Source organism: Anopheles merus, chromosome 2R, assembly GCF_017562075.2.
Source record: "Anopheles merus strain MAF chromosome 2R, AmerM5.1, whole genome shotgun sequence".
NCBI lineage: Eukaryota > Metazoa > Arthropoda > Insecta > Diptera > Culicidae > Anopheles > Anopheles merus.
Window position 1 is genome coordinate 52,552,491 of NC_054082.1, and position 22,397 is coordinate 52,574,887.

The 22,397-nt window shown below is 41.7% G+C and overlaps 3 protein-coding genes across 7 annotated transcripts in view; all 3 read right to left on the reverse strand.

Moving 5' to 3' along the window:
* The window catches only part of LOC121590427, a 33,870-nt gene extending 27,280 nt beyond the window's left edge, over nucleotides 1–6,590 (reverse strand). The window contains exon 1 of the mRNA XM_041910101.1: nucleotides 5,187–6,590. The gene's annotated coding sequence lies outside the window, so the exon portion shown is untranslated. The remainder of the gene's footprint in view (nucleotides 1–5,186) is intronic.
* LOC121590426 overlaps nucleotides 1–14,618 on the reverse strand; it is a 135,073-nt gene extending 120,455 nt beyond the window's left edge. For 2 of the 4 annotated variants that reach the window (XM_041910100.1, XM_041910098.1), the window contains exon 1: nucleotides 13,761–14,618. The gene's annotated coding sequence lies outside the window, so the exon portion shown is untranslated. Of the gene's footprint in view, nucleotides 1–13,266 lie in introns of all 4 variants that reach the window. The other 2 variants (XM_041910099.1, XM_041910097.1) reach the window with 1 other exon arrangement.
* Nucleotides 14,619–18,737: 4,119 nt separating this feature from the next.
* On the reverse strand, nucleotides 18,738–22,342 carry LOC121589102. 2 transcript variants are annotated; one of them, XM_041907745.1, is made up of 5 exons: nucleotides 22,180–22,342; nucleotides 20,020–20,120; nucleotides 19,629–19,736; nucleotides 18,892–19,439; nucleotides 18,738–18,805 (listed from the first exon to the last, which is right to left on the reverse strand). In XM_041907745.1, the coding sequence occupies exons 2-5, from the start codon at nucleotides 20,055–20,057 to the stop codon at nucleotides 18,753–18,755; spliced, it is 747 nt and encodes a 248-aa protein (XP_041763679.1). In that variant the 5' UTR covers nucleotides 20,058–20,120; nucleotides 22,180–22,342; the 3' UTR covers nucleotides 18,738–18,752. The 2 variants fall into 2 exon arrangements, with proteins under 2 accessions (XP_041763679.1, XP_041763678.1); XM_041907744.1 differs by having other exon boundaries at nucleotides 19,629–19,725; nucleotides 22,180–22,341.
* Between the last annotated feature and the right edge of the window lie 55 nt (nucleotides 22,343–22,397).

Here is a 22,397-nt window from a genome sequence, read left to right on the forward strand (position 1 = left end):
AATCCAAGGTAACCTCTACACGACCGCTCACGTTCTCTGTCGTATTCAAACCAACTTGAAATATTATACCTTTATAACCAAACACGCCACACTATTTTATGGAGTCTCGCGTGTGTTACACCTAGGTGCAAAGGCGGCTGAATAGATATACTTTGTTATGATGATATGAGAACCGCTCGAAACTGGTTGTAGCATACTTTACGGCTTTCTAGAATATATACATAAAAACTGTTCGAACTACGACCGAACAGCCAAAGGTTCCCTTCCCATGTCAGTGACAATGATACTCAGGTACATACTTAGAGAGAGAGACAGAGAGTGCGCCAAATAACACACACTCTCGCAGAAGATTATTCAGCTTTTGCTTACTATTCACATCCTGCACAACCTGTACTTGGCGGCCCTATCTGCCGGTCTCCACTGCTCAACCCAACAAACCCAATCTTGTAGCATACTTCTCTCATTACTGTTATTATTATACCGGACACGGCAGAGCGCGGAGCAGATGCTTGACGAAGGCACAACACATAACGTCAAACCGCCAACAGCATTCTCCTGCTTTGTTGCCCTCGTTAACATCGTTCGACCGTCAACAAACTAGCACATTTGTTAAAGGTGGGTGGGTGGGTGTCGGTTTGTTGATGATTGCCGATTTCAGGCGATGTTTTAGTGCCGGCTAAACATTCTCCATTCAATGCATTTATTATTACTGAGTAAAAATGCAACAGTCAGATAACTAAAGCAATGTACAAACCGCGACAGGTATTTTATGTAATAAAAATTCAATTTTCATACTGCAATTTAATCAATTATACGTATGCTAAAATTCATAGTTTCATACATTTTTTTATGAATGCGAAAAATTGGGAAATTTTTGATTTTTCAATTTATAAAATTCTTCTAAATCAAAACTTTAACACGTAAAGCATGCATTATAATGTGAATGGAATTAGGATTGAATTGTTATACAAAAATTTAACAAACAGAAAACATTTAACCGTTTGTCTAAATATGTGTTTCTAAAACTTTCAAATGTACAGGAGCACATTCAATTTTTTACCTATCCTTTGGAACAATAAACCGAAGGGAAAATGACATTTTATTAACAATAAACGTCATGAAAAACTCTCTTAAATATAGAAACCTTAATCGCACCAAACAGCGAGACACACAACAGCGCAAAGAGAAAAACGATCGATCATTGCCCATGAATAAAATACACACACACACTCCAACACTACAACGCAGCGCCACACAGCAGCAGCAGCCGAGGTGGCGAACTCAGAAAAAAATATACATTTTTTACTGTCATCTCGACCCTCTCTACTCCGCTGTGCTCGATGTTATTTCGATCCGCTTTGGGCTCTCATTCCACATGCGAACGTGAGCGCGATCAGATCTCGAAACCCAACAGAAACCAAACGAATGAAATGAATAAAACGAAGGCCGACTGCTCTACCCTCAAGCTGTTTCATGCCAGAGCCAACCAACCAACACACACAACAGCAGAAGATTTGCTGCTTTACCATGGGCGAGCTAGGTACAAGGGTTCGCTGTTTGCCTGCACTCATTCGTTTATGCGCTGCCGTGCCGCTGTTGCTACTGCCCCTATCCATTGCCACCATATTAGCGAACATCGACCGACTGTGCTACAGCACTACACCCTTCACACCAGCAAAACTCTCTACTCTACTCACGCAACCATGCGCAACGGTTGTCTATGCAGAGGTAATACCCAACCCTTGAATGCATGTGGTGGATGGTTATTTGATATTAGTATAAAATTGAACCATTCGGAATGCCACGCTATCACTATGCTGAAAATTTCAAAACTTCATGTGTTTCTAGATATTCGTCATAATGCATTTCTCTTTTAATTGAAGTAACCATTTTGTAAAAATGCTTCAGACACAGCAGACTTTACAACTGACATTCAGACACTCCTTTAATCCAGAATGAATTAAAAATTCATTCTAGCAATTCTGTTTCATCCAAAAAATTCTAAGGATCTTAACAACAATTATCAAACATACTCTTTTAGAAATAACAATAACACTGTTAACAAAATAAACAAGAAACATTTCACTTTACAAAAACGTCTAGAACTGCTAGAAACAGTTGAATATGAAATATAGTGACCTAAAAAAACAATTAGAAATGCATAAAATTCTACATTACTGAAGATCATCATAACTATAATCATCCCTAATCAATCATACGTGAATTGTATTACTTTTTTTATTTTCTATAAAAATGTACATCTCGTCCCCTACCGAGAAGCGACTGTAATATCTGCTTATCTGCTAACGATTTAAAATATACATCCAAACGTTGCACACGCATTTACGGATAACGTTTATTGGTTTACAGTACGTTTTACAGTACGGTACAGTACGGTTGGTATTGGTATTGGTTTACAGTACGGCAGTAAGCACGCCTGGTAACGATTTATTTATTTGGTAGCTTGGCAGACTTTCTTCTAACTGGCCCTAGTTTAATTTGCTAGTTGTTTCGCCTTTGTGTATATCTTTATGTCATTATCAGTCTCTACAGCGCCATCTAGTGCGTTCCTTATAGGTTTTTTGAGCTGTCCTTGACGAGCTCGCTGTTTTAATAAACATTAAGGCTGCTGCTATGTATTTTTACAGAACTCATACAGACGGCTTGATGGGCGGTCTCGTAGTACAATCGTCAACTCGTACGACTTAGACTTAATAGTAAGCCCGTTGTAGGTTCAATATTAGAATTGACCGTCTCTCGTAGCAAGGACTGACTCGACTATCCGGTTGCTTGGTACTGAATATAAGTATCGAGAGTCTGTATATGCCGGCATGTCCGCGTAGGCCGTTACACCAAGTAGAAAATACATATGACTTTAAACAAAACAACTTATTTTCACAATGATTTTTTATTATTTTAAAAATATGTATTTCACTGACATTAAATCACATGAAATTTAATATTCTCAATCTGGCTCAATCAAATCGAAGAGTTATGCCACGAATCGAAGATGAAACTTGTGTTATTAAATTGGGCAGAAGAGCTTACACCAGCTGACGTGTGATCAAGTGGTAGACAACTGTGTCTATTAAAAAAACATTGTAGTAAAGAAAGACAGCTGTTAGTAGGACTAATAACTATGTAAGCAAAACATACTAACATACGAAAATAAGATAATCAAATGATAACAAACAAAAACATTAAAGAACTCGAAATATACAAAACATTGTGAAAACTACATGATGCGATATCCATTTACACGCGTGAATAAATGGATACAGGGTTTTCCAATTGAGTTTAGACTAGAAGCATACTTTTTTTGAATAGTCGCAATAGATTCTTGACTAGCATCCTCTATTTTTGATTACGATCAATGGATTTTTGACTAGCAGCAATTGATTTCAGCAGGCCGGTTGCTGGCACGGAGTGACCAGATTGTTTTTAGAGGTTATCGGTAAGAAATCTAAAGCAAACTCGGTAATTTTCGGTAAAAACAACTTTTTATTCACTCACAAAATTTATTAAATTTCAAATTTATTGTTGAACGGTGAATACTTAGAAAAATATTTGAATTTCGGTCAGAAAAATTGAGTTTTAGTGTGCTCAATTGTAAACCAATATTCGATCGAAAATCGTTAGAACTACATATGGTCACTCTGAAAAACTTGTGCAATCTAGCTTTTGGTTAGGTTATGCCTGTGGGTCTACTACTGCATATTTCAATTCAGCCGTTAAGTGCTTTTGTGTTGTATTGCGCATTCATAAAATCAAAACAATAGCATCGAAAACCTATCATATAAAATATATCTTTCTTTGTGGATGATATATAACAGTAAAACAAATGATTTAATCAAATGAGCGGATGAAATTAAATATTATCCACAGATTATTATTCAAGTCAATCTGTCACACCGGATGTTATAAACGCGTCGCTCTTAGGCTGTCATGCAGGGACCTGCTGAAATCAATTGCTCCTAGTCAATAATCCATTGCTCGTAATCAAAAATAAAGGATGCTAGTCAAGAATCTATTGCGACTATTCAAAAAAAGTATGCTGCAAGTCTAAACTTAATTGGAAAACCCTGTATCGCATCAAATTAAATAATAACAAAAGTCCAACAAAACTCATAAAATCACCTTCAAGGGTTAACCATTCGCTTGAACAAGGGATAATAACGGCCTCTTTCACTCTAGCTCACAATCCAACGTACAGCTAGCTCACTCACGCTAACGCTACTGGCCTTGCCTCATTTATGCCGTGCACACCCGCAGCAACAAACTCTTAGCAACCGCTCCAGCGAAATGAAGCACATCCCAACGCGCAACAAAGAAGACCTGTTCCCATCCCGAGTACCAGAGCGAGATGCACGCGTCTAGTGCGCTTTCATTCACACTCACGCACACCATGCCGCCACCATCCGGGTTGCCAGTTTCATCGCAACAGCACCAGCTCCCATAAACGACGTTTCGACCGCTTTCGACGACGTCGACCGTCCATTGCGCTCCACTCACTCACACACTCACTCAGCGACTGATGATGAGACGGCGAACAAATTACATGGTGGGAGTGATGAGGAGGGCTATGGCGGATATAGCAGCACTACCTACTACCCCGCGCCGTTTCCTACACTCTACACACACCATGACCTTTCACACCGTCTTTCCCAAACCCCAATTGGTGGCTGGGGGAAATTCTACCCCCAAATGCAGACGAGAGAAATGCACACATACACACACCTGATAGGGTTTCCTTCTCTGCTTCTCACACCCCCTGCTACCATGTGTCCTTTTTGCATGTTTACTCTAATTCTGCCGGTTCCTCCTGCACCCACGCCGACCACCGGCTGACCCTCTTCAGCCTCTTCAAAATAGCTTTCTTGATCACTTTTCAGCTGTTTATCTCGTCTCTGCACACAAGAACTTTGGCAGCTACCGCTACGAGGCAAGCCGCGTGTAATCTGTCTTGCTTGCGCACACGTTCTGGTGCGTCGCGCTACGCCTCTTCAAATGACCCTCTCACCCTGCCAGCTCAAGCCGCGTACGGAAGAGCTACCCACGGATCGGAAATGGGGATATGCTTCATCTTCGATCGCTTCGCTCCCGCTAAACACTAAGCGATTGATGTCAACGCGCGCAAAACGGGGAAACAGATCGGGCTCAAAGCTTTACTAAATTTTCCAACTTACCATTAACCGGGTCTGGTTCGATCGAAGGTTCGGGTTTCTCTGCGATGGTGGTACGCTTGCTGACGGTAATACTGCCTCTCTTTCGCGCTGTTTCGTTTCGCACTTTGACGTTCCTCGACGGAAGGGTTAGCAAATCCTGTGCACAAATTTCACTTAAGCACAAAGCCGCACTCGTTCCACAGGATCCTTATTGCGAGATCGCGGTACGTTTTGCTGGAAAAAATTGCACGACGCTAATGGTGGAAAATTCCGCATACATACATAAACACACTACACACGTATGCACACCAACACACACCAACGACTTCGTACACGCACACACGCACAGATACACAACCACGAATGGTTTAGCAGAAACACTGCAATATGATTATTGCAAGGGGGCGCCGACTAACAGCTTTTTACTAATCTTCAGCCGAGCCTGCTTTGATCGTACACCGTTTGATATTGTTTTCCACGCACTGTTGTGTCGCACACGCTGCGCCAGTCGGACGAACGGATCGATGCTGATGATGATGATGATGTTGGTGATGGTGGTAGTGCTACTGCTGCTGCTGCTGGCGATGATGACGCGATAGAGTATGTGGCTGCTCACGGACAACGCGTCAGGCGAAAAAAAGCGGTCGGGCTGCTAGTTTTTCTTGGCCATAAAACCCAACGGAACAATCGACCGACGTCCAAAAAACGGTCTGCCAGTCACGGTAAACGTCAAACACGGTACGAAACACAATAGTTGTTTGATGACGGCTGCGAGACGATCCCTTTCCCTCTCGCGTGTCTACGCTTTCTCTTTCTCGCTCTCTCTCTCTCACACACGGCGACTTCACGAAGAAGCACCCGCTAGCGGAAGATTCTTCACCGTCGCACAAAAGGATGCTGCCGTATTTCACAACGCGGATCGGCGTGAGAACACACTGGGAGGACACTACTTATCGATGGCTCCGCCACCGACGTTCGTCTCGTGTGGATAGTAATCACCGTTCAACTGCTACACCGTGAAGAAGCCGTGGCTGTCTGCCAGGGAAGATGATGAAGTGCGATAGACGTCGGGTGAACACTACGGTTTGCCACTTAAAACCGCCACAGTTCGCTCGATTTTCGACCAGAATGGTAGCTATTCTGCACCAACGGACCGTTACGCAGTACACGCTTGCTTTAGAGCTGACTTTTGACAAGATTTTCAGTCGATTTCAGCACAGAATCACGCCAAACACCTAGCAGACACACACGGTTGCGTTCAAAGCTTCGAGCAGAAAGCGAACGAGCGTCCGACGGAAATCCAACCTCTTTTTTCGCATTCGAACAAGTTTTACGACCCGCTCTCACAGCACACCAGCAAACGTAAGCGGCGATGGTACGCACACTGCCAAACGCTCACATCTCCCAGTCGGCCATTTGACGTTTGTGATTCGTCCGCTTCAAACGTACACAAACAAAGGTACGCTGCTGGTGTGTTGCTGCGTGCAGGCAAGTTTTAGCTTGGGGTATATTTTCAAGCAAATGTTTTTCAGCCGTCTTGCAGCCGTTTTGATCAAATATCGACGGCTGCAAAGTGCATCGTATTTATTTCTAATTGATTAAAAATAAAAGCTATGCTGGAAGAAACAACACAATTTCACTGATATTTTAATGTGAAAAAATCTAAATAGATAAAATTTAAAAAAAAATTAAATTTGTTACATATTTATTTTTTCTATATGCATTATTTCTTTATTCGAAGAATTTATATTTTATGCACACTCAAAGGAAATTTTTCGGTCATTTTACTCATAAAACAAACAAGAATATAAGATTTTACGATCGAATATGCTAGCAGTCAGATGTATGGATATCTATTCCAATCTGGGCCGTCATCTCCTACCCAGAATTGACTATTAATTCTTATAAAATGCTAGTTTATTAGAAGCTCGAGGTATCGGTTCTAGTATCAAAGTAAATATTAATAAAATTTGTTAAATTGGTGTATTTTTTTTAAAATAAAATATTTGATTTACATAAATCTATTTGAAAAGCGGAAGGCTAGACGCGCCAGATCCCACAAATTGAGAAGTGGATCGATTCCCACTCAGCCTTTTTTTTAATGAAACGTTTGTAAGGAAAAATAACCCATAAAATATAAATACAAAAATATACATGAAGTCTTCTTAAATTGTATAATAGTGCCACATTACATTAACTTAAACAAAAAAAAATGAATACTTAAATTGATTTTTGTTTCATAAATAACCAACTCGATACCTTCTAGGCAGTAATGCACTAAATCACATATTTTGAAAATTCCATACTATTTTCACCCACAACATGGGGATTTTATTGTATTAATTTGCCACGTTTGTGGACAATTAACAATTTCAGTTTTAGGACACGTTTGTAATGTCACACATCTCAAATAAAAAAGAAATGAATGAAGATATAAAAGATATAGGGTAAGTGTAGCAAATATGGCTATATTATGCCATGAACATAACGGTTTTACTCTTGTAAATATAAGTATTAGATAAAATTTTAAAAATCTATATTTTGACTAAGCTTTAATCAAAATTGTCAAAAAAATCATTTAAAAATTGCTTCTCAAGGTACCAATTATGGCTATAGTGTTCCTAGCAATTCGCCATAGCTGTACCAATTGTGGCTGTAGGCCAATACTCATGGATGTTTACACAAAAAAATATTTTGTGACATTTTTTTAACTGAAATCAAGTAATAAGGATTTCTCTGCACCAATATAAGTATGTAACCACCATTAAATACGTAAAATTAACATTTTAAAATATCCGTTTTCTATCACTGGTTGTATTGATAACCACGCTCAATTAATCGCACAATAGATGGGGCTAATCCTTCTAAAATTTTACATTCTTACACCTTTCTGATAACACCGAGGAGTTTGAACACACTTCATATCACCTGATAATCCTTCATATTAACTGCTCACGAAGCTATACCGAAACCAGCAATCGTTTCAGCGCGATACGCGGAGGAGCACAATTTTGCTTTTTTTGTATGAAAGTTATTCAAGACTGCATTATTTTGATGAAACTGATTCGATGTTATGACACTTAACAAATAAATGATGTTTAAAATACATATTCACATATCAACATGATGATTTAAAAAAAAAGATACTTCAAAATCTTTAATTTCCTACAGCGCTGCTCTTAGCAAAATGGTAAGAGATGCTAAACATCTTAGCAACACATTTTAAAAGGGTGATATTTAACTAACAGAAGTGGCTAGCACGGAACTAATGATGCACAAATGTTTTAAAATGATCATATTTGAAATACAAAATCCATCTGCGGCTTCAATCTGTGTTAAAGAAAATTCAATCGTTCGAATATTAGCTAAAGGTGACGCCAAAATGGTCCTCAAAACAGATATTTGTGAAGCAAGCGGGGTGAAAAGTTTGGATACCCCTGTCTTAGAAGTTTCGCAAAGCTTAAACTTATATTACAAAGCAACTTTTAATTAATGTTATTCCAAACTATTTTCAAGTCATTTTTCTTCTGTGGACAATTATAATTGTAGAACAATCTAGTTAAAAGAAAAATAGTAATTTTGATCAATTAAAAAGATAGTTATTCAAGACATGGAGATTTTAAAAGATAAAATACAAAAGGTAGATGAATGTTTACACAGAGATAATGGGAATAGGACTAATGAAAACTAATAGTAAATATAAAAATAAAAAGTAATGAGATTTATTATTTCCTCCAATCAACTCTTACGCCCGTGTTAGAGCCCCAGTAAAATTGATCGTGAGATTTTGGTTTTTCTGCTATACTTCAATAAATTTTTATCAGAATATGGCTTATCGTACACCAAAAGAAAGGATATTCAATTCCCCAAATAAATACACTATAAAACTATGTTATAAATTAATGAATTTATAAATTAATTGCAGTTCTTTGTGATTCCCCGCTTTGATCACGGTGAAACAATAATGGTCATCGGAGGGATGATAAGTAAAGGCATTTAATTCATTATTTTAACATGTTTTATAGTCTCAATAGTTGGTGAATTGAATATCCTTTCTTTTGGTGTACAATGAGCCATATTCTGATATTTATTGAAAGAAATATTGTAAATTTCACGTTCACTTTTACGCAAGGTCTAAAGCGACCTTTAAGTGGTATGAACAGTGCTGGATGAAGACGAGAGGAGGCCCTAAGCGACCACACGAGTGTAGGGCTGAGTATGAACACTCTAGGAAATAAGCAAATATGAAAACAAAAACATACTAACAGCACTTTTGATTTATTCAAAGATTATTTATAAAAATGGCATTTACATAGACCGAATGAGGTACAAATTGAACCAAAAAAGCTAAGCTAAATGCTTTCAATTATTCCAGCAACTGTGTATGATTTTCCAATATAACAAAACGATTAGTTTGCAATACTTGTAATTAATAAAAAATACATCAAAAGCAATAAAAGCAAGATTTCTACCAAATTAAAAGATATTTTTTTAATATCTTATCTACTTTTTAAGTCCCGAAGATAAAGCATAATATGGTTAGTTAATTAGTACAGGAAACAAACATGACGAAATAAGAGAGCTATTACAAACACTGTGTAAACTAGTACTAATGTATGCGAACGATTAGTGGAACCTTCCGCTTTTCTATCAATATTTATAGATGCATTTGTTGCATCGACTAAAGTTAACGAAAATTAAATTACATATTTCATAATTAATCGATCTTAGCGCGCGTAGGATTGATTGATTAGAGCCCGTATCCCGAACCTGAGCTGGCGCGAGCCAACGCCATTGAGACGAACGAAAGAAACTAAATCCGTCAATCAATCTCTGCTACCTCATTTCACCGGCAACCAGCAACAACACTGTTGCGTTGCGGCACTGGAAACCGGCACAAAGAAAAGGGAAAACAGTGCTCCCTCGGCTGGAACAGTCATGGGGGTTTGATTTCCCGAGTATCGGGCTCAGTTCGAAAAAAAGTCAGCACACACATCAGTGAACCACCTTTCTAAGTGAAAGATAATGACCCTGGAGCGGGGATTCAAAGGGTGAGAGTTTTCAGTTTTCTCCTTACCCTGCAACACAACTACGCAATTGGTCCAAACATGCAACGAAATGTTGAATTATACTGGTAGCTTCAACACTAACTTATTGTTATACCATCCAATCCGTTCATAAGTAGCTTTAAATCAAATTTTACAGGTACGAGGGAATGTTTTAAACTTTCAACGCCCGATTTCATGTAATAAAAAATACTGAACATGTTAGTTTTCGGCACAGTAAATGTACAATCACGGCAAATTCATAAATTAACAAGAATTGTGCTATATATTATTTCACTAAATTTACTTACACATCTAATGCATGTTCTAAAAGAATCCTGTTGACTTACGGTGAAATATTTATTTTTTACGAACTTCCAATCTCCGTTGTATGCAATTCTCATGCTGATCAAGTTAATGATCATTTTCATCGCGCAGTTCGTCACGGCCATTGCTTAGCACAAGGTGCATCTTAGCACCGCTTCTAAGGTATATTATTACGCAACGTTCAATATACCTGTTTGGCATGGGTATGCGAGACAAAGTTTGCGGTCTTTTCCGCTTTTGCCATGCGGCTCGCGCGGTCTGTAATTGCCAGCTGTGATTGGAGCGGCTGTTTAGCATTCGCGCGCCACCATATCGCTACCCTTGACAAACGCTCACCGGTTCGCATGCGTGTAAATGACAGTTTGACATTGTGTCGCCGGGTAAAATGCGACGAGAAGAGCTTAAAACAGGCAGATAATTGACAAGACTAATTCCACAATCAACGCGAGCAGGCGTCACACAGCCAGCCGACCGGTTTCCCGCACATATAGGTGGTGCCCCCACACCCCATTGCTCGCTCATGTAGCTCAATGCACTCATCAACTCTTAAACACACGCACACAGACGGACGGACGGACGGGCCGTGGACACCTCAGCACGCGTGTCATCTCGTGGGCTAATTTTTATGGCTCAAACAACATTCAAATGACACAGCCGGTACAAGAAGACAAGTGCCTGGCGGAAGTCTGTCAAGCGGGCAAACACAGATCTTGGCGGAGCGTCGCTTCCCAAGTTGCCACGCTTCCCAAGTAACCGGGGCCAAATTGTATCCGGCCCCGGCAATCAGGCACACTGGCAAAGAGCACACGATCGGAGCAACTGGTCGTAGGAGTTACGTCCATTAAGAGAAGCGGATTATGCCTTCCCGCCGGCGTACATACGAACCGGATGGAGTTGTTAATGAAGATCATGTCGGCGGAATTGTAGTCTCGTACTCCAGCAAGCTTCCATTCCTTCTGCCTTCCTTCTGGCATCGGAACGCATCGCCTCGATCTGGCGGCATCGTTCTAGCGATCGACGTGCATGTGTTTACGAACTTTTGTTTTGTTTTATCCCCGGCGTGGCGAGATCCCGGTGGGAGAACCGGTGTGACGTTGAAGACGACGACGACGACGACGTCTCTCGGGCCGGTTAAATATAGGAATATAATTACCATTTTCGTGTCTCGTTTAAATGCGATCCCCCTGCGTGTCGATGAGAGAAGATTCTGTGCGCGGGCCTTTTGGAAGCGTACACGACCCGTTGAGACGATCGCAGACCTTGTGAAGGAACCTTGTATTCTAGCGCACTCCAACGCTCTACAATGTCGCCAATGTTGAGGAGCCGAATGGCCTTCATGGATAAGCGCCTTGTCAGACGATTCGCTAAGGTACAATTGTGTGTTCTACAACCAATCTACTCCACCAATTCACAGTATCTAGTCTAATTCAGTGCTCTCACTGCTTCAATGCTGCGCTAACGTTTATGCCTCTGGAGCCCGAGTTCACATTCATGAGTTTAACCTCCACCGTACCAGCTGCTACTTGGTTGATGTTGGCCGAAGGGAGAAAACGACTTCGCCCGGCGGTAGCGTTGCGTCACACTCCTGCCGAGATGAGACCACCAGCACCTCCACATTAAGCAACACTTGAAACGGTTTCGGAACGATCTTCGCTGCGAGGGCTTCGTGATATTATAGAATCGCCGCCGCAGCTTCCAGCATCCACAGCCGATCCCGCGGGCGGAAGATGAAACCTGGCGGAACCATCAGGGGAATTGCTAGCCCACCACGACCGAACGCGCATTTACCAGACCACTCCAGAGTTGGTTAATTTTAGCTTTGCATCCCCCCACCATCCCACCCTGAGCCGGAGTTCACCACCCCTATCGCCCCATACGTTTAACGGGATATTTCGGAGGGATGAACTTCCCAGCGTCTAAGTTCATCAAATCTATCGCCACCAAGATCTGGAGTGAGAGAGAGTGTAGAGGTGGCGCGAGCGCGAGGCGGAGGCAGTGCCACTGTCGAAAACTCTACTCCACGGCTCTGGTAATGGGAATGGTTTGTAGACCGGATTGATCGACAGGCTAAACGCAACGTGCTGTCTTGTGCCCTCGGTCTCTCCGGGTTATGAGTTGATTCCCTGCTCCCATCGAAGGTATGCGTTCATTCATGTAAGGGGATAAAAAAAGCCCCGATAAAACTACAACAGCTCTACACACGCAACAGAGCAACAGAGAGTTCCCTTAAGAGGCGGTTTGCCTTGAAATTGGTGGAAGGTTTGCAATACCTTTCGTTGGTGCGCCTTCCCGCACTGCTCGGCACCGGTTTTGTAAGGGGTGACATGCCCAACGAGGTGCCACAAATATGTTGTCAATTTCGATCACGCAACAGCTCTGCGACTGTGCCTCACGAAGGCCGAGGATCGAATCGAGTCCGTAGTGTGGTGTTCGTGCATTTGCTGGAGATGATCTTTTTCCCCCGCCATGTTGGGCATTCGATTTCTGCCTGGCCTGGAGATTTGGTTTTGCACCGGGGATTGATTGCGGTCGTCGGGTTCACCTTTGGCAGTGAAGGGCGCACGATCGGAACAACACACCAACACGCACACACAGAGAGACATTTGCCTGTACGGCACCGCATGGTTTTGGTCGTATTTCCTCAGCTTTCGGACGACGGTGTGCTGGTGGTTAGGGGAGGTTAAGGGAACAGCAAACGCTACACACGCTGACACTGTGAAACACATTACCTCTTTTTTGCTGTTGCTGGCGAAGAAACGGATGATTTCACGGTCACCGGGTTTTCTGCGCCGAACCGCTTCTTCTAACAGCAACCCCTAGGCACGGGACCCGATCCGGGGAACTGGGTTTATCTTGAAATACTTGCCACCGGACACACACATACACACTCACACATCACTTGCGACAAATCTGCCCGTCCCAGTAAGGGCTGGGACGGCACTGGCCGATGCTTAGACGACGGTGGTTAGGAAAAACCTGTTTTTCCTATCACACTACCCTCCACCACCTTGCCGGCCGTACGCCACACTGTTGACACTGTTATTTACTTTTTCCCAGCGATCGCTGGAACGCGCTCACTGGAATCGCGTTGGAACTGATGCGCCTTTCTTTTTTATTTTTTGCGCCACGCTTGCCACACTCGTTTCGTGACGGCGTGAATGAGATTTCAATTGCTTCACGAACGATCTTCGATTTCACAGAAACGAACGACGCAAACACTCACCTTGCTGATGGAGAATATCAAAACCCGGCACGTTTGATTGCACTTCCTGCACAAAACATTATTACATGGCACAGCTGGTGTTACTCACTGCCGCACTTCACTGCACTGCATCTGCGGGTTTACACAAACTCAATTCGCTTGCCGTGGGATGTATCACGATCATGGCACGGCCATCAACAATTGCCAATGCCCCGAACCCGCGGGCTGACGATTTACGAAATACGGTGATGGCAAATAGTACGGCAAATGAACACACAAACCTCCTCCGGACTCGAACAAACTCACATTCTGCTGAATCTGCACGTACGAAATGTCTCGCGATCAGCGTTTCCAAAACGAACACAAAACCAAGCTGCCCCGTGGATCACGAATCGTTTGGGCGTTCGCATAACACAGCAACCGCGGGGGATAGTCGATGCGGAAAAAGGGCGAACCAAACAAAAAAAATAAAATACACAACACACACAACCTAACTATCGGTAGCACAACAAAACAAACCCGCGTGCGAGACACGTTCACTTGCGCGTTGCGCGAAGAAGAGTGACGGACGGGCGCAAAGCTGGCGCGGTCGCGATCGTGTGGAGTAAGTCGTGTATTTTTTGCCTCTTCTTTTTCTCCTTCCTCTTCCCTTTCCTCACCTCCCGTTGGCTATTAACCTTCTATAGATATTTTTGTTGACGTTGTTGCGGATTCTCCGGCGTGCTCTCGCGGTGGTGTGTGAATCGATTGCGCGGTACGCGTCGTGCATGTATGCGTTCGACGGAGCGGGAGGAAACACGCGCGCGTGTGAGAGAGCGTGTGTGTGCGCGCGCGCATCGATCGCAAGTAAAGATCGCCGCAATACTAAACCAACGGTGTACCGATACTGAGCATAAAAAGAGAAAAACTTTTCGAGATTCGATTCCGAAAGCAATTCCGCTGGACTCGCCCTGAAAACCCTCCCGCCTCCCCGCATTCTTCTCCACGATGCTGGATAGGCATCCCTCTAGCCGCTTGCGTGGGGGCCACCTTTCGCCGTCCTTTCCATGGGGCGGTGGCGACCGGAGCCGCAGCATCGCGCGCACCGCGTAAATGCGCGCTCATCTCGCTCACCGTTGCGCGAGAAACGAGAAAGCGAGCGCGCGAGAGAAAGAGAGCGAGTAGGAGCGGATGTTAATGGTAACGGGCGCAACCGGTCAATGCATCTCGTTCTTTTTGCCACCACTTAAACGCGGCACCGTCTCGTTCGACTTCACTAGTTTGATCGCTTCACGGTACACGGACCAAAGGAAAAGCGAGGCTGGAGGAGCTGGATTGCTTCGATATCTCTCTTTCTCTCTCTCTTTCGCTCTTGCTCCGTTGTTCACCCTCTCTTGTCTCTTAGCCTCTTCTCTCTAATTATTTGCTCACACTTTTTTTTCTTTTCTTCTCTTCGTCGCCATGGAAATGCCACGCTGCAGCGGAGATTCGATCAATTCACGAGATTCTTCACTCAACATCCCTTCACTTGCCGCCCTGTTTTGGCGCCGCCATCATGGGCTGAAAACGTGTGAGCAGGATCGAACGATGCCCCTACCGGTCTGTGCGCAAGTACGAGCGAGACTGAACGAAAACAAAACCAACTCAAGGCACCGATTCCCCGTTAGAAAGCAGGACAGGGAAGGCGTGGGAACCATATTCCGCTGCTGCAGGAGACGTCTGTTTTAGCAGTCAGTACGAAAGCCGAGAAAGCGATCGATGAGCATGGAGATGCTGCTTGAAGACATCGTGCTCCAACCGCGCTGGCCTGCTCATTGCTTCACATGCAACACAGCCCACTGGGATGGTTGGTGCTCTTTGTGGCCATTTATGCTCTCTTAAATAAGTCATACTGAATGGGCATACTTTCTTCCTACGCACACATCCATACACACTGCTTACATTCATTATTCTCTGCCGAGCGCTGGCCCACTTGATGCACTGCTTGATCGTTTGCAGCATACTTGTGTGGTGTGCTTTTCTCATTATTGGTTGCATTCTCAACAAGTCGAACGAAGTTGATCAATTATTATCAGGTATGGAAATGTCTAATAAAAAAGCAGATTTCTATAGTGCGTTGAGGGTGCATGCAATTAAGTTGAAGCGATTTAGTCAAAATAAGATTTAAATAAAGATCAGGCAATTTGTTGCATTCAGACTTTGGTAATTCATTTTAAAAGATTATCTTTCTTTGCCTCATCATTTTAATCTCAGTTTAATTACTTCCACAGATGACAGAGCTGCTATTTAAAAGAATTCTTAATATCAAGGTCCATTAAAATTTGTGCAGGTCGTATTGATCCGTAGATCTCATTGCGAACCATTCTTCAGATCATTGGGCCCATCATTCATAGGATATTTTCCTTCTCATCTGCGCCCGACTATCTAAATGCCCTTCTCCACCTGATCACGCAACCAAGCCAACTGCATGTCTCTATGCCTAGTTCCAAACTGCAAGTCGTTATAGATCACCTTCAAAGTAGGACATGTGTCCGACTTACTCCACACTTGTTAAGATATCTTACGATTTACGTATGTTTACGAAGCCTTCCAGAACTCAGCCGATTTTGCAGCCCGTAATAGTCACGATTCCCGTTAACAATGTGTGTACAGATGGTGTCGTTGTATTTCCCTAAAGGCGTCCTTTCCTGCATTCATCTGCCTTATTGGTTAAACAATTCCTATGATTTTAATGTTCGTGTGTTGTGATTTTGTGTATTACATTATCGTTTTACGTACTAATACACTGTTCTGTTCACTTATTCGATTGTTGATAGAGTACTTCATACGCTTCCCTATGGTTTGCACTATATACCTAGGAAAGACACCTTTTGAGTTCCGAATTAGGTGTTTGCTGTGTAGACTGCTATTTTTTGCAAATCGAAATCAATATACCACACGGGCATTCAACAATAGTCTCCTTCAACGAAATCGTCGACTGTTCGGTTTTGCTCTCATTGGTGTAGTTAGTCTAGCTAGATAGGACGCTTCTTGCTCCGTATGCATTCTATTGCTCAGCCCCAGACTTCCTTAGGCTCACTTATTTGTATGTTATAAATTCTCACCACTGTCTGTAGTGTGTTCATCTAAGATCCACAGCCTCAAACTTCTGACGGGTTCTTCTTCTTATTTGACGCAATAATCGTTGTTGATCTTCTTCTTCTTCTTCTTTGGCACAACAACCGCTGTCGGTCACTAGTGAAGTGGGCTTGGCTTTCAGTGACTTATTGTTACCATAGCAGGATAGTCAAGTCCTACGTATGGGGGCACGGTCTATTCGGGACTTGAGCCCATGACGGGCATGATGTGACGTCGTACGAGTTGACGACTGTACCACCAGACCGGCCCTTTGTTTTTGTTGTTGTTGTTGATGTAGGTCTGCTTTAATCCATAATGGGATTGAATATCAGTGACTCGGCAAAAAAAAAATAGCCAAAACATTTCAAGATTAACGATCTTTTACAGTAGAACAAAGATAATTCGCTCTCAGGTTCATTGGATATCGGATACTCATTGTTCTATTTTAATTTAAATTCAAATGTAGTATAGATCACTCTAAGCAGCTACAACTCTCGTTTGCATATTTTAATTAAAAACAAATTTAATTGTGATAAAGAATTGCTTTGTAAGCCACACCTAGAAAAATGGCAATTGCCAGAAAATCCGGCAAACGATGCTACTGATCTGTTCAAACTGTTCTCGAACCCCATGGTGGGATCATCATTTGTTCAGTGTAAATCAACTCGTCGTCAAAAGCAGCCATACTCTGTCATGCAAGTCACCATAACCCACTCAGTTGCCACTGGTTTGTCGCTTTTTTTTCAAATCCAAATTGCAGATCGTGGCATTCCCAGAGTTTGTAAAGCAACATACACTCAGCAACATCACAACATCCGACAGCACGAGAAAACGACGGCACATCTTCTTATGCCGTTGTGCAACCACTCGGGGCATTCCAGGAGTGGGATCATAAATTGTTCACACTCGTGGCTGTTGCTATTCACACCATTTTCGACCATCCAAGTGCAGGCGGGTCTCGCAAGATTGTGCTTCGGTTAATTTCCCATCGCAGGCCGGCTCGCCGCTGCGCGATGCGTCTGCGGGGGAACATAACCAGAATGCTCCCGTTGTTATCATTATGCGTCGGAAATGGGTTCGATATTGGGTTAACGTGGGCACACTGTTGTTTCGTGGAGGTGTCTGTCACGGTCAAATAGCATGCCGCCCGATCAGGGTTTACTTTTGCGATCTAGCAACACTTTAGATCGGGGTTTTAATCGTTGCGTGCGTGGGTGCAAGAGAAACGATGGCGTGCTTGAGGCAGATAAAGCATCCCTCGTCGGGAAGAGGCAGTACAGATACGGCCATCCGACATGGCCACCACCAAATAACCCTTCGCGATAGACGGAAATTAAATTTCAAAACCAAGAGCGGCTGGCGAGGGCGGCTCATGTATGACATCTTCGAAAATAGCAGCAGCATTCCCCCTTTTCGACGGTTGTACCGTATCGTGGCATGTGGCCGTTGGAAAACCAAATGAGTCAGACGCTCACGCACCATGACCGCTGGTGGAATGCATTCTCGTTTTGGTGTTATAATTTTAAACTCGTCCGGGGGTGGGTGCTGCTCCATTTTTGGCCCGCACAACACATTGCGCTGGTTCTCTTCTGGCTTCCCAAGCTATGAGCTGGTGTTGTTTCCAAATATTTTCACATTTATGAGTCAACAATTTTCCATCATCCATCAGCTGGGGAAACATAATCGTGCGATGCTTGGCGTTGAAACAATCCATCCGCCCTTTGTTGTGTTAGCTGCGGTGCTGGGGTAAGGTAGAGTTTGTGTATTTAATGAACTGATTTTGCTATTTTTGGATTTGGAAGCGTAGATTTATGCTGCCCATCGACCAATACAAGTCGAAGGAAGTAATATATTGTGTAGGATAAATCTTCAAGCCACCTCATCGATCAGTTGTTCTTCACTCACCCGTTCACTAAACTAATTCTCAGCTCTGCTTTGATTTCTCTGCGACTCTCTTTCAATGTATCCTTCTAGTTTTGATAATTGATGGCAAAAACAGATTAATATGTTACAAAAGGAAAGAAAAAAGACGTTGCTGAGCTTACGTTGCACTAACTTTTATCTCGGGTGACAACCGACAAAATACCACGATATGTTTTCGGAGATGATTGAATTAATCTTACGCTATCATGATCTTCTGCTTCGCTACTACAGGCAGATGAATCCATACTCTCAGCGGCTTTGGCAGGTTGCTGCTGCAGGATGTTGTCCTCATCGTTTAAATCTATTACATCACCGTCTCTCGACAAATTCAGAGGTTCACATGATTTTGGAGAATAATTCCGCTCATTACGCGGTTCGTCTTCGTTGACTGCAACAACGCAATCATCTACCCTACCGTATGTTTTGTAGGTCGATGGCTCATCCTCCTCCGGGATACTGTCGGTAGGCAGTAAAATTTCCTTCTGTACTATCATTCGCCCGCGGAGCATACCATGGCGCAAAAGTTCTTCCTCCTCGCGCGAATATTGAACGTAAGCGTCGGTATTGTCTTTTTCATCCTCCGTCCACAACGACCACTGGCGGTTCGCGGGGTACCAACGGGCGCACAGGACGCAAGGATAGACAACGAAAAAGACGCTATTCACGAGAAGCTGCTTCGTTCTAAAATTAAAACAAATGGTGCTCAAGGGTGAGAGTGCTCTTTTACCATGCCATGAGTTAATTCATAAAATAAATCGCTTTTTGAATAAATACACCCTATAAACCTATGCCGCGTGACTTTGAGGAGTGCGGAGGATCTATTGATCTATTTGCCTTTCATTATAAAGCAACGGGTATATGCTCACGTACCTGCACGACTCGTGATACCGAAGGGATGGGTGTAAATCGTCATATCTCCACTCTCCGATCGAGGGCCAATAAAATGATAGTGCCGCCTTCGCGATACCTTTCGCCAACCAGCGTCATTAAAGGGTGCGATAGAAAAAAGTGTCATATAGTAATAAAAGGCATGAATAAACATAAATGGCTGATTTTGTTCAGTATGTGTCGATAAGAGTGAAAGGATTACAAGAGCTCAACAAGTATAATGGTGTGTGTTTTAATAATTTAACTAAAGCCACCTAGAGCAGTATCAAATCATGGATTGATTCCGTCTAGTTGAGGATTAGCAACAACGAAAAAACATCTATTAAATCGGTCCAAATATATTAAAATAGTTACCATCAGAATAATGGCTTACCCACAAAAAGCAGAAGCAGGAAACAATTCCATATCCATTCCAAAACTGTCATTTTCAACTTGTTTAGGCGAATATTTTCGAAAATCAGCGAGTTTTTGCACCTGTACGATTAAACACCGTATGCGTTAATGAAGGTGTGCAAAGTTTGTGTTTATTTTTTACATTTACGTATGTCAATATGCTGGGCTGAGCATGTACACGATTAAACTATAATGTAATATCGATTGTGCTACAGTACATCGGACTTATAACACGAAGATGAGCAAGCAAAATCATACGCTAATTTACCACTCATAGGATATTGGGGCTCTATTAGAAATAATCAATTCGTGTTAAATCAAAATTTGGAAAACACTCCGTTCAACGATAAACTTTGTTTTCTCGTGTTACATTATAATTGTTACACTAAACTGCAAACATTGAATGTAAAATTTTATTTACTAAGTGTTTTTTCATGCAATAGAATTTGAAGCAGCACATGTCAAGCTTTATAATAAAATGTTGTACAGTCACATACATTGTACAGTACAGTGTTTAAACATTTATTTGTTTACTTATTTATTTATTGATGGAAGAACGGATCGAAAGAATGCCAAAAAAATATTTAAAACAGAAAATAATAAACAAATACACTGCCTACTCTAACTATATGGACAGTCGTTTTTACCGTTTTGCGGAAAATCCGGAAAACACAGATACAAACAGTAAATGTATGATTTGTACATTTTAAATAGCAGTTTAAGAGAACATTTATGCTAAAGTAAGTGATGGGAGGAAAAAAAATCAGAATATGATTATAACAACATGCCCTTCATGGGCTCAAGTCTCGATTTTTAAATGCATTTATTAACACAAACAACCTATTTTTTTGACATGTCTTTCTAGTTTTCATACGATCCTTGGTTTTTTCGTAATAAGTCATATAGTAAAGGCTATCAACAATTTGAAAAAAAACCCAAAGATGTCAATAGCATTTTGTACAAATCATACATTTACTCTTCCGGATTTCCGTAAATCGAGAAAAAAAGACTGTCCATATAGTTACAGCAAGTGATACAGTTACAGCGAGTGATTCATGAATTATGACATAAGTTAATCAATGAATAGCCTTTAAAAGCAAGTAATTAAAAATAAAGTTGAATAAAAATCTTTATCGTCGTTTTACATGCCATCAATTTGTATGTTAATAACGTGGGACCATATCATACAAATCCTTTATCAAAACAATCGTACAATTCATAATTTGTTTGTTGTTTTGTCCAGGAAAAGCGATGATAATAAACATAGCTCTACTCGTACTGAATATTTTCAGCTTTTTTGTATTAGTGAATGAAACAAAGAGCATTTTAAACAGAAAATACCACAGCTAATCAAACTGAATTAGGCCATATTTCATGTTACAGCATTTAGTTATATATGTGTTATATTGTATAGTATATAGCAGAGGTCTCCAAACTCCTTAGTTCATGGACCTCATTGCTTCACAAATAACGTTGTTGAGGGCTATTTTGTTCAACTGCTTTTGTATTTTTTTTTGATTTTGGCCATTGAAAGTTCAAATCTTGTTTTAATAAGAAAGTATAAACTAAATACATCAAATTTCTACAGCTTTCTTTTATTGAATCTTGATTTTTGTGTTTCCAAAGTACAATTTTTTTTTAGTAATCAGTCTAAAACATAGGCTATTTATTTAAACCTTTATAAAGTAATCGCGGGCCGCATGCAAGTAATGCAGGCTTTTCGCACAGTTTTTATTAGTTATAAGGGCACAGACCTTTCTAGGCTATATGTAAATCATGAAGGTTCCGTAAAACTCAAAAGATTTGCAGTTCAAAGGAATGCAAGGTAAGTATTTGAAAAACTCTGCAATAAAATTGAAGTGTAGCATCATCTATAGGTGTAAAGGTGATGTTAAAGGTTAAACATTTTCACAGCATCTATGGAATAGTTTTTGCGAAACAAGCATTTCAATGATAAAGAGCTAAATAAACTAGACGTTTGAAATGCTTTAGTTGATATTTACACCATATTTATCAAATAACAAAATCACAATTATTTCGTCACAACTACACAGCAGTTAATTGCACCTTGTTTTTCATAAATAAGTTCATCGACATAAAGAAAACCATTTTGTTCACTCTCTAGCCACCAATTTCTTACCAGCTTATGTGTTGCGTCCTTCTGTGCGTTGCTTTATTTTCTCCCCCAATTAATCTATATTTTCCACTATGTTCCTTCAGATTTTAGCACTTCAGCTCATCCACTTCGGTCCACTGCACCACGCACGAGCTACTTCATCGAAAGCGCCACCGCAATGGTTGCTGGGATCGTCATCTTCGAAATCAGCACTTTCCGTACGGCGTCGGGAGTCAATCAAT

What these genes read in the sequence shown, in the direction of transcription:
- LOC121589102 (XM_041907744.1), bottom strand. Translation starts at nt 20,071, where the DNA reads ATGACAGTTTTGGAATGGATATGGAATTGTTTCCTGCTTCTGCTTTTT. An exon ending in CCTGCTTCTGCTTTTTGTGG is followed by an intron (nt 19,726 to 20,019) that starts GTAAGCCATTAT and finishes GGTTGGCGAAAG; the next exon opens with GTATCGCGAAGGCGGCACTA. An exon ending in CGGTATCACGAGTCGTGCAG is followed by an intron (nt 19,440 to 19,628) that starts GTACGTGAGCAT and finishes TTTTAATTTTAG; the next exon opens with AACGAAGCAGCTTCTCGTGA.